The sequence below is a fragment of the Mesoplodon bidens genome, assembly GCF_964165515.1.
Source record: "Mesoplodon bidens genome assembly, chromosome: 1".
Taxonomy (NCBI): domain Eukaryota; kingdom Metazoa; phylum Chordata; class Mammalia; order Artiodactyla; family Ziphiidae; genus Mesoplodon; species Mesoplodon bidens.
The window spans coordinates 93,211,840-93,223,390 of record NC_138176.1 but is presented as its reverse complement, the minus strand read 5'-3'; the positions used below and the strand labels follow the sequence as shown (position 1 = coordinate 93,223,390).

Genomic DNA, 11,551 nt, shown 5'->3' with positions numbered 1-11,551 from the left:
CTTCACAAACCACTTTTGACATGTTTGATCAGTCACAGCTCGTTCTTCACACACTGCACAAATCTTTTTGTGTGTTTCAGTTGCATTTTTACCTTTCTTGAAATAATAAAGCATAATATGCTGAAAATATTGCTTTCTTTCTTCCATCTTCAATATTTAAATGGCTACATAAAAATTCACCAATTTTGGTAAGTCTTTTTTTAAATGCAGGCTGATCTGATAGCTGTCACATACAATCTAACAAAATTGTTTCAAATAAAGTTAAAGACAACTAAGTGCTACTAGAGCCATCTTATAGAAAAAAACTGAACGAAACTTTTGGCCCACCCACTACAGTGGTCTTCTACTAGCAGAATTTGAAAATTACAGCTTTTCTGCTGTATTCTAAACAAAAATAATTAAAAATAAATTCAAATAATTTAGAATAAGTGATTTATTTTAATTCCCACAAAAACTGAAACTATCATTTACATCAGTTGCAACAGCAATAAAAATTAGAAGTAAATTCATTTCTTGAAAACACTTTTTATAAGCATAAAACAAAAGTAAAGGACACAAAAAGGTACTCCTTTTAAACTGAATATAATCTGATTACTTGTGACATACATACCTGCAGATGTACAAACAGCAAATGCATTCAAAACAGTGCAAGATTTAACTAATTTAGGACAGTATTCCAACCAATCCCAGCTCAGTTTTCAATTACTTGTGCAGGTTTATATAGTCACAAAAAGTAAATCTCTTCTAATATGTAACTGGCTGATGCCAATTCAGAACACTCCATATCAACACAACAATAACTATGGAAATCATGAGGTATGACTAATGCGGAAAAGAGCAAAACCCAATATCCAAAGTGCGTATACTTCAATATAACTGCAATATATTTCTACTTTTGTAAAAAAAAAAGTTTTCTTTAAACTATAAATCTAAAAGAAAAGCAAATGTATCATTTCACATTCTTTTTCTGAATTTAAAAAACATATACATATTTGTCCTTTGTTTTTGATAAGTTCAAATATGAATTGACAGTGGGGTTATTGTATTCTTTAAGAAAGCTCTATAGAATAGATGACTATAACATACTATATCTTCTTTAAGAAGTATGAGCTGAAATGTTAGGCGTTCCTTGTGTTGTTTTTGTGTATATTTAAGGAATGCTGTTCTTATAAACAATGGCTTTGAAAATGAAATATATTATTTCAAAAATATATTTGAGACCAAAATATATTACTAGAGGATCTCTATAAAATGTTACCAAGGGCTTCTCTGGTGGCGCAGTGGTTGAGATTCCGCCTGCCGATGCAGGGGACACGGGTTCGTGCCCCGGCCAGGGAGGATCCCACATGCCGCGGAGCGGCTGGGCCCATGAGCCATGGCCGCTGAGCCTGCGCGCCCAGAGCCTGTGCTCTGCAATGGAAGAGGCCACAGCAGTGAGAAGCCTGCGTACCGCAAAAAAAAAAAAAAAATGTTACCAAAATTATACTTATTCGTGAAATCAGGGAAAATGTTTTTAGAATTTATCTTTCTAGAAAAAAATGCTGCCATTTTTCTTCCTTTTTCTTTTTTCTGATTATCACAATTAAACATCAGAGGATTTCCCCCAATAAATACTGATGTAAATGTTGATTTCAAGGGCAAACAACTTTCATAAGAGTCTATTTCTCAGGCAGTTCACCATGTGTTGAGACTGGGGCAGCACTGTTCTGGTGTGAATTGTCATTGGACTGCTGTGAAGTATTCCTCCTGGGAGAGTTTGTTGGGACCCGAAGCTGATTGTCAGGTGTAGGCTTAGCAGCACTCGGTGACTTTGTAGAGGAATTAGATGGAAGTCTGTGACGATTACTCTCCTCACCAGAAGTAGATGAATGTTTTTTTCTTCCAAATTCCTCACCTATAGGGGGCTGCAAATTATGAAAGACAACATAGTGATGATTTTACTATTTTTTCCTCCCTTCAATTTCTAAGGCCAGACTTTTCTAACAAGGGAAACTATGCCGGCACTTCAGTAAATTTTATTAGTATAATGAAAACTTAACAGCAATTTAAGGTATTAAACTTAAATTTCCTCCTTATCAGTCAATTCTTTCATTCAACATGTTTATTAAGCTACTCCTATGTTTTAGGGCTTGAACTAAATAGTAGGGCATAAGCGTAAGGCTGGGTTCGTTGTCTCTGGGAAAATGTTTCAGAGAGGCCATTTTCCTTCTTTATGCAACTTCTGTCAGTTGCAAAGCATTTATAACTCTAACCCCTTCCTTCTCCAAACTTCCACAGTATTTAAAATGCAAATAGTCATACTTAACAGCACTGATACAGGAAAACATGACACAAGTTTAAAAGCAGAGGTCTGAATTCTTGGCTTCTGTTCAGATAGGGCAAAAATCACTAGTATTATAAAGCAGGGACATCTGGTGACAGAACAGGCTGGACCACTCTAGAAACATAACTTTTTTTTTTTTTTTAATTTTTGGCCATGCTGCAAGGCATGAGGGATCTTTGTTCCCTGACCAGGGATCGAATCTGTGCCCCTTGCATTGGGAAGTGCGGAGTCTTAACCACTGAACCGCCAGGGAAGTCTGAAACACAGCTCTTCAATTCCAGAGATGGAGGCACTTCTATTAACTCCATCCCTTGGCTATCAAATCTATTTACACAAAACTACAAAAGACAAACTAATTATAATACTAAGCAGAGATGAACCTAGCCTTCCTTTCACCTCTCTCTTTTCTGCTCTTTTTGATTCTTCTTTCCTTATTTCTCTCTTCTCTTCTTTCTCCTTTTCCTTTATCTTATTATGCTCATCCTCTTCTTTTCTTAAAATGTTTTCCCTTTCCTCTTGAAATCAAATTGTCTAAAGCCTATTCTCCTGTCTCTACACATGCACATAACATTCTTGCCCTAATTTTATTATGTGGGGAACCATAAATCCATGTTACATGAGCACGTGTTATGGAAACTATAGGATACAAGTACATAAAAAGTGAAAAATTTAAAAACTGCTAGTGAGGGGACTTCCCTGGTGGTCCAGTGGTAAAGAATCTACCTTAAATGCAGGGCACGCGGGTTCAATTTCTGGTCAGGGAACTAAGATCCCACATGCTGTGGGGCAACTAAGCCCATGTGCCACAACTCCTGAGCTCATGTGCCTCAACTAGAGAGCCTGCATGCTGCAGACTACAGAGCCCACATGCTCTGGAACCGGCGCGCCACAACTACAGAGTCCACAGGCCCTGGAGCCTGCACAACACAACTAAAGAAGAGAAAACCCACATGTCACAACTAGAGAGAAGCCTGTGTGCCACAACGAATATCCCGTGTGCTGCAACTAAGACCCGACGCAGCCAAAAATAAATAAAATAAAATAAATAAATAATAAAGAAATCTTAAAAAAAATAAAAATAAATAAAAACTGCTAGTGAGAAATGAGTAACATATCCACATAAAAGTTACTAAATCCATAAAATGTTTATCATGCATATCAAAATTAAAATGAACTGACCATTGCTCCATGGTTATGTAAGATATTAACATTTAGGGACTCTGGGTAAACAGAATATATGGGAATTCTCTATACTATTTTTGCACCTCTTTTTTTTTTTTTTTTTTTTTTTTTCTGTACGCGGGCCTCTCACTGCCGTGGCCTCTCCCGTTGCGGAGCACAGGCTCCGGACACACAGGCTCCGCGGCCATGGCTCGCGGGCCCAGCCGCTGCGCGGCACGTGGGATCTTCCGGGATAGGGGCACGAACCCGTGTCCCCTGCATCGGCAGGCGGACTCTCAACCACTGCGCCACCAGGGAAGCCCTGCACCTCTTTTAAAGTTTGATTTCAAAACTGGAAAGTTAAATTTTCAAAATTAAATTTAAAAAATAAAAATTATAAAATTAAACTTAAGAAAGTCACTGATAGTTCAAGCATAAGAGTAATAAAAATAATACAGGGGAAAGGACTTAAAACTTACATCAACACGGATGTCTTCCAACTTCTTAAAGCTACAGAGGTAATCCTGAAGTTTGGGGTCAATAGACTGTGTCTTAGATTGAGAATATTTTAGATAAGTCCAAAACTTTTCTAATCCATACAGCTGACCTAATAACAAAGAAGAACATACATGATAAAATATACAGAATCTTTAAAAAATGATTCATATTGGATATAATCCTACCAGCATTAAACCATGTCTTCTATGTACTCTTTATCTAGACCTTGAAGATAAGACATTATAATGAATAATGGCAGCTAACATTTATTGAGCATTTGCCATGTAACAGGTATTATTTAAGTGGTTTATTGTATATTAAACTAATTTGAACTATATACAACCCTGTAATATAGGTGCTCTTGGGTATATTACTGATGAGTAAACTGGGCTAACAAGGTTTTGGGGTTTTTTTGTTTGTTTGTTTTTCTAACAAGGTTAAGTAACTTACCCATGGCCACAGAGCTACAAAGTAGGGGAAATGGGATTCAGACTTAGGGATCTAGCCCAGAGTCTGCACTGTTACTCACTGTGCTATTCCACCTTTCCAATCACACTTGCTCATGTTGCATAGAATTTTCATGTAATGGAACATCAGTGAGTAGTCATGTGTGTCAAATGAATAAAGACAAAATACAAATCCATAAAGGAAATACTTCAGAGTGGCTATTTTCCAACATCTCACAAGTAAGACCTTCATACTATATGGTGCTCTATCCTTCATCACAAACCATAATAGTGGCCTGAAAGTCTTAAATAGTCTGCCCTAAAAAAAAGTTACAAACTCCCTATTTATTGACAGACTCAGATTTACAATTTCCAAATAGAATAAGTTTATTGTTTTGTTTTACCAGATTCGTAGTCTTTTTTGGTTTCTTCTTGGAAATCCTTAAAAATTTCTTGTCTGAATTTTTTTTCCAGTCCATAACTATAAAACTTGAACAGACATTCTAATCCATACCTGTGGGAAGAAAATAAAAAGTTTATAATAAATTTTTTCCTATGACAATGCAAATAGTCATATTTAACAGCACTGATACAGGAAAACATGACACAAATAATCTCAAACAAAAGTGTTCAAATGTATGTAATTTTTAGTACGCAGATTTTTAGCTGAAGTGGTAATTAGTAATCTACAGCTGGCTTTGCTATTTTTGTTGACTCAGGCATAGCATCTCATGGAGGAATACTGGGAATATGCAAAATAAGAGGCAGCCCTTGGACAACTACACTATGGCTTCTTTGAACAGACACAGGATCTCTCCCTGGCATTTCTGAAGAACTCCCTGGTATTTTTCCCTGGTATTTCAAAAGATTTAGTGACATATTGGCAATGTTTTAGATTTTTTCCCAAACCAAGGCTTATAATATTGTGTTAGTACATGGTATTAAATACTCGAACATAATCTCTAGGAAGATAAAGACCATACTCTTGGGCCATAGACTCTAGGTGTGGTTGGCCCATTCAACTATAAAGGGACAAACCTAATTAAGTGTCTCCTAAGAGAGCCTTCCTGCTTATAAAGTATATTAAATAAAAGATATTTTGCCAAAAGAATTGTATCACTGCATAAATCAGAAAAATTTGTTTCTTCTTACAGCTATCTAAAGAAACTGAGACAAGTTTTGGACAGTGGATCAAGAAACTACATGGGCTCAACCTTCAACTAATGGTGATGAGCAGAACCCATGAGAGTGGACATGGACAAGGTCAATGGACAGCAGTAAAGGGACCAATCTAGCTCATTCAAATAAAGCATGTCGCAATTTAGAAAATCCCTCATTTAGAATCCTTAAGTCATTCTGGGTGCCTCAGTGGAGGAGAGGCTATATTTCTTCATTCCTGGTATCATAATACTGCCCAACCATTATTCACAGGAAGAAGGATGTGTGTGTGTGTGTGTGTGTGTGTGTGTGTGTGTGTATGCATGCATATGTCCTCTGTAACCAGCTTATTTACAAGATAGAGAGTGACGGTCTCTCTGGAAGAATAAACAGGTTTCTTGGTAAGATGGCAAGAGGAATGCAGGACTACCAACCATACACTAACCTGAGCCCTTTCCTTTGGTAGCCATAAATGACACTATTCCTTGAGCTTGTATGACTGAGGCTAAGGGGACTGAGTACTAAAGGAACAACAGTTCAGAATGACAAACCTGTCTTAATACTCCTCTTATGGGATATTATATTGATACCAGTGGTTCTCAACCTCGACTACATATGTGAACCATCTAGGAAGCTTTTAAAAAAATGCTGACGCCCAGGCTCCACTCCAAACCAATGAAATCATAATCTCTGGGGGTGAAGCCTAGGCTTCTTTCTTTCTTTCTGGAAAGCAGGATTGAGAAATTTTAGGTTTTATCAAGTAAATGACATTTTAGAGGAATGTTAGGATTCTTAGACTTTTGGTAAAGGTCAACTGACTACTACAATATCTGGATTTCTAGTCTTATTTTTTAGCAAACTAATTCCAAAGATCAAAAATATGACATTAATAATACAATCTAAATATGCAGCATAAATCCTGGAGTAAAGAGCAGGGGCAAATGATCAGTCTCTCAGTTGTCATTTACTCACTGACCAATCACTGTGAGACAGCTTAGATGAGTAGAAAACAAAAAGGCTGAGAACCAGAAAGAACTACATTTGAATTCTAGGCTTATAATCATCTCTCTAAAAATGGGGATAATAATATCCTACTTTTCAATAATAGATAATATTTGTAAAGCACTTAGACCAGAGCTGGCACATTGCAGATATGTATGTAATTAATGTTACTTCTCTCCTTTCTTCTTGAAACCATCCTACTGCTAATGTTAGTCAATGGATATATTCAGTACTGATCTTCTTCCTAATAAAAGTAACCCTTTATTGAGCACTTACTACGTATCAGTTAGCATGTTAAGCTATTATAAACATACACAGAATACCATAGGAACAAAGAAGAGGAACTCCCAATCTAGACTTGGGTAGAAATGGGATCAGAAAAGTTATAGAAAGTCCTGAGGAACAAACGGAAATTGTTTGCATAAACAGCAAAATATGCTGAGATTAATTAGAACAAATGCTTTCAAACTTTTCTAAGTCCAATAGTAAGAAAAATATTTTACCTTGTGACCAAGTCAACACAACACTCACATATATACGTGTGTACATAAAAACATATATGTTTTGTAAATAATTAAATTTGTATTTATGTATGAATTGTAAAACATATTAACCTTACTATGTTCAGTGCAGTCTGATATTTTCTATTTTTTTAAGTAAGTCAGAACCACTAAATTGATTTCACAACCCACTAACGAGTAGCAAAACACAGTTTGAATGAGAACATCTAGATCAGCCACTATGAAGAACAGTTTGGAGGTTCCTTAGAAAAATAAAAATAGAACTACCATATGATCCAGCAATCTAACTCCTGAGCATGTATCTGGAGAAAATTACAATTAGAAAATATACATGCACCCCAACGTTCATAGCAGCATTATTTACAATAACCAAGACACGGAAGCAACCTAAATGTCCATCAACAGATGAATGAATAAAGATGTGGTACATATATACAATGGAATGGTACTCAACCATAAAAAAAGAATGAAATAATGCCATTTGCAGCAGTATGGATGGACCTAGAGATTGTCATACGAAGTAAGTCAGACAAAGACAAGTATCATATAGATATCACTTATATGTGGAATCTAAAAAGATGATACAAATGAACTTATTTACAAAACAGAAACAGACTCACAGACTTTGAAAACATACTTATGGTTTGTTTTCCAAAGGGGAAAGGTGAGGGGAGGGGTAAATTAGGAGGTTGGGATTAACAATATACACACTACTGTAGATAAAATAGAAAATTAACAAGGACCTACTAGCACCGGGAACTCTACTCAAAGTATATGGGAAAAGAATCTGAAAAAGAATGGATTATATGTATATGTGTAACTGAATCACTTTGCTGTACCCCTGAAACTAACACGACATTGTAAATCAACTATACCCCAAAATAAAATAAAAAGTTTTGAAAGAAAGAAATGGCAAATATTGCCTTCAGTGCCAACTCTGATAAACTGGCAGCAGCTATCAAAGCTGTGATAAGAAAGACTATAAATCTGAATTCAAGAATAATATTAAACAATGCTGGGATTGATTTAGAGATGTCAGTAATGGACAGAGAAGAGGGAAAAAGAGGTACACATGCCATTTATCTATCATTCCTGATCAAGATCAAGATTCTAGATGAAAATTAATGGGCTTTATTTTTACACAAGTCAGTGCAAATGTAAATTTTTTTTCAAAGAAATTTATTTGCATATCTTGTATTCCTCTTGAAGATCACAATATTGATTAACAATAGATTCTTATTTGAGCTTTACAAGAGGAATCCATTTTTAGAACCTGAAGAAGGGTAAATTTAGGTAAATATTGAGTGGAAAATTATCTTTTTTCTTCTTCCATCTCATCTTCCTTCCTCCCTTTTCCCAAGAATGAATAGCTTAGCTTGCATGAATCCATTTCATGTTCCTTCTCATCCTCTTGATCTGTTCTCAATTCAGCCCTATTGGCACAAATTCCCCTGAACATTTCTCATGGAAGCAAGATCTAACCTAGACAAAAAGAAGAGTTAGCAAAGCAGAGGGAGGATGAAGAGAAGAATAAGCAGAGGTAAGAATATGTACAGATGTCTAGAGGCTAGAGAGCTCAGTTCATTTGGAGAACATGTAGTTCAGTACCACGGTTGCCTAGAGGACTACAGTTGACACTTGAACAACGTGCACGTTAGGAGCGCCAACCCTCCCACAGTTAAAAATCTGAGTATAACTTAAAAGTTGGCCCTCCGTATACACAGTTTCTCCATATCCACGGTTCCTTATCCACAGATTCAAGCAACCATGGATTATGTAGTACTGTAGTATTTACTATTGAAAAAATTCTGCATATAAGTGGACCCATTCAGTTCAAACTGGTATTGTTGAACAGTCAACTGTAGTAGGAAAAAATGAGACTGAACAGGTGCGTCAGGATGTATCATGAGAGACCTTATTTTTTCTTGTCTCAGGGAATCTTAACTGGTTTGGCTCTAAGCATGTAACAATTTGGGGATGTATATGCACATCCAAGGGAAATCTGTAATGGTAGGGGCAAGAGAGAGAAAAATCTGTCTTTCAAATTACATTTGGCCTTTGTACCAGCCCCTAACATGGTTCCAAACATGATACCCACAAACTTGTGTAGTCCCCTCCTACATTATACCACGGTTGGTCTGTGTGAACACTATAATATGGCAGAAGTGATGTCACTTTCAAGTGCAGGTTAAGTAAGACACCGAAGCGTTCATCTTGGAAATTCTCCTCCTTTCTTAGATCATTCACTCTGGGTGAAGTCACATCGTGAAATGCCCTATGGGGAGACCTATGTGCCAAGGTACTGAAGCCTCCTGCCAATATCCAAGTGAATGAGCTTGAAGAAGATCCTCTAGCCTGAGTCAAGTCTTCAGAGACTGCAGCCCTGTCCAATACCTTGACTGCAATCCTATGAGAGAACTGAACAAGAGCCACCCAGCTAAGCTGTTTCTGGAGTCTTGACCCTTAGAAACTATGAACTAATAAATGTTTGTTGTTTTAAGCTTCTGAGTTCTGGGGTAATTTGCTATGCAGCAATAGAAAACTAACACAGTCCTTCTCCCAGTTATCACGTGGTAGTTTCACAGTTCAAAATCAGGCTACTTCCGTACTAGTTTTAGTATTTTTAAAAAATTCCCTCGAAGTGTAAAAATATGAGAAAATATTTGACCTGTAATTTTCTTTTGCATCTTCCCAAGCAAGTCGTCTAAATTCCTCATACATTGTTTTATTGAAGTGATCTCTGAGGAAGAAGGACCAGAAACGAAAGAGGGTATTCATTTTTTGGGACTGGCCAATTCCCAAGTGTTTTCTTTCTGGAAAAAGTCAAAACAGCAGACGTTTTACATAGCATAAAATAAAGAAAGCTGAAACATATTAATCCCCAATTGGGTTTCTTTTAAACAAAGAACAAACAATCCATTTTCTGACTTACTGCTCAAATTTAAGCATTTGCGGGCTTCCCTGGTAGCGCAGTGGTTGAGAGTCCGCCTGCCGATGCAGGGGACATGGGTTCGTGCCCCGGTCCGGGAAGATCCCACATGCCGTGGAGCATCCGGAGCCTGTGCTCTGCAATGGGAGAGGCCACAACAGTGAGAGGCCCGCGTACCACAAAAAAAAAAAAAAAAAAAAAAAAAAAATTTAAGCATTTGTCAATAGTAACAAGAATATAGTAAGCTTTATTTCCTAATGTGTCTAAGCTACAAAATATATGAATAAAGAATATATATAAACCCATTTACTTAAGGCAATTATAACAAAAGACTATTTTAACCTGATATTAAATGTCACAACTTGAATTTTTTAGAATTATGTTTTAATTTTAAAGATAGCTATATAAAGGAAGGCTCTTACCACTTAGGCATCTTCTACGATACTTGTGGTACACTTGTTGGGTAAAGCCATTTTCCTTCAAAAGTTCGTGAGAAGGGTGCTGAAACTTTGGGAATGAATGAGGAGTACATCCATAACTTCCTACTAGTGGTGCACCTTCTGAAGGTGAAGCATTTGAACTGCTGTTTGAGGAGGGGGAAAAAGACTTCAAACTGAAATATCAAGAACCAAGTGTTTAAACCAATTTGTACTATTTGTTTACTGAGAATCTGAGCAGTGGAAAAGGCATTAGTCCCTAAAACTCTCCTAAACTAATGATACACGGATCTACATATGAATTGCTATCTATGTTCAACACATGGGTAAATTCAGAAGTTGATAAAGGACATGGTCATAAATTCTCAAATTAAAACAATAAGTAGAAGCAGATAACTGACTAGCTAGCTTACTCTTCTCTTCCAGATACATTATTAATTTAGTTTATATTTGTTTTTTTCTTATAGTACTGGGGAAATTTTCAATTTTCATGAGTAATTAGGTTAATGATATAAATTGAATAAGTGGATAAAATCTGGCACAAAGGCAATATTTTCATTATCCTAAAGACATACCTGTAATTCTGTAAATCAATTTCACTTCTGAAATTTCACCTGTATCTATCTTTTCCTTTTCATCTTCACTCTGTTATTCAAATTGAGGCTTTCCTCCTCTTTCACTTGAACTAATTGGTCTCCTTGTTTTTTCAATCTCCCTCCTCTACACTGCCACCAAAATGATCTTCCTAAGACTGCTCTAAATCAGTGGTTCTCAATGTGTGGTCTGTAGATGCTTGGAGGGGTTCCCAAGAACCTTTCAGAAAGTCTGCAAGGTCAAAACTATTTTCACAACAATACTTAGACATTATTTGCCCTCTTCACTGTGTTTACATTTGTACTGATAGTACTAAACAATGGTGTATACAACTGCTGATGCAAACTGAGGCAGTGGCACCAAACTTTACTTACTAGTGGTTATATTATTCACTGCTTTGTACTTGAAAAAAAATTTTAATGCCAGTTTCACCTTAAGAGTTCCTTGATGAAGCAAAAAAAAAAATATTAACTTTATGAAAT

General features: G+C 36.4%; 1 protein-coding gene across 1 annotated transcript in view; it reads right to left on the bottom strand.

Annotated features, from left to right (window-relative positions):
• Positions 1 to 460: 460 nt before the first annotated feature.
• Positions 461 to 11,551, bottom strand: part of LARP1B (La ribonucleoprotein 1B) — a 147,476-nt gene continuing 136,385 nt past the window's right edge. Inside the window, 5 exon segments of the mRNA XM_081232330.1 lie at positions 461 to 1,904; positions 3,964 to 4,091; positions 4,833 to 4,942; positions 9,778 to 9,922; positions 10,042 to 10,175. Coding sequence (XP_081088456.1) covers positions 1,659 to 1,904; positions 3,964 to 4,091; positions 4,833 to 4,942; positions 9,778 to 9,922; positions 10,042 to 10,175 — 763 coding nt within the window. The 3' untranslated portion in view covers positions 461 to 1,658.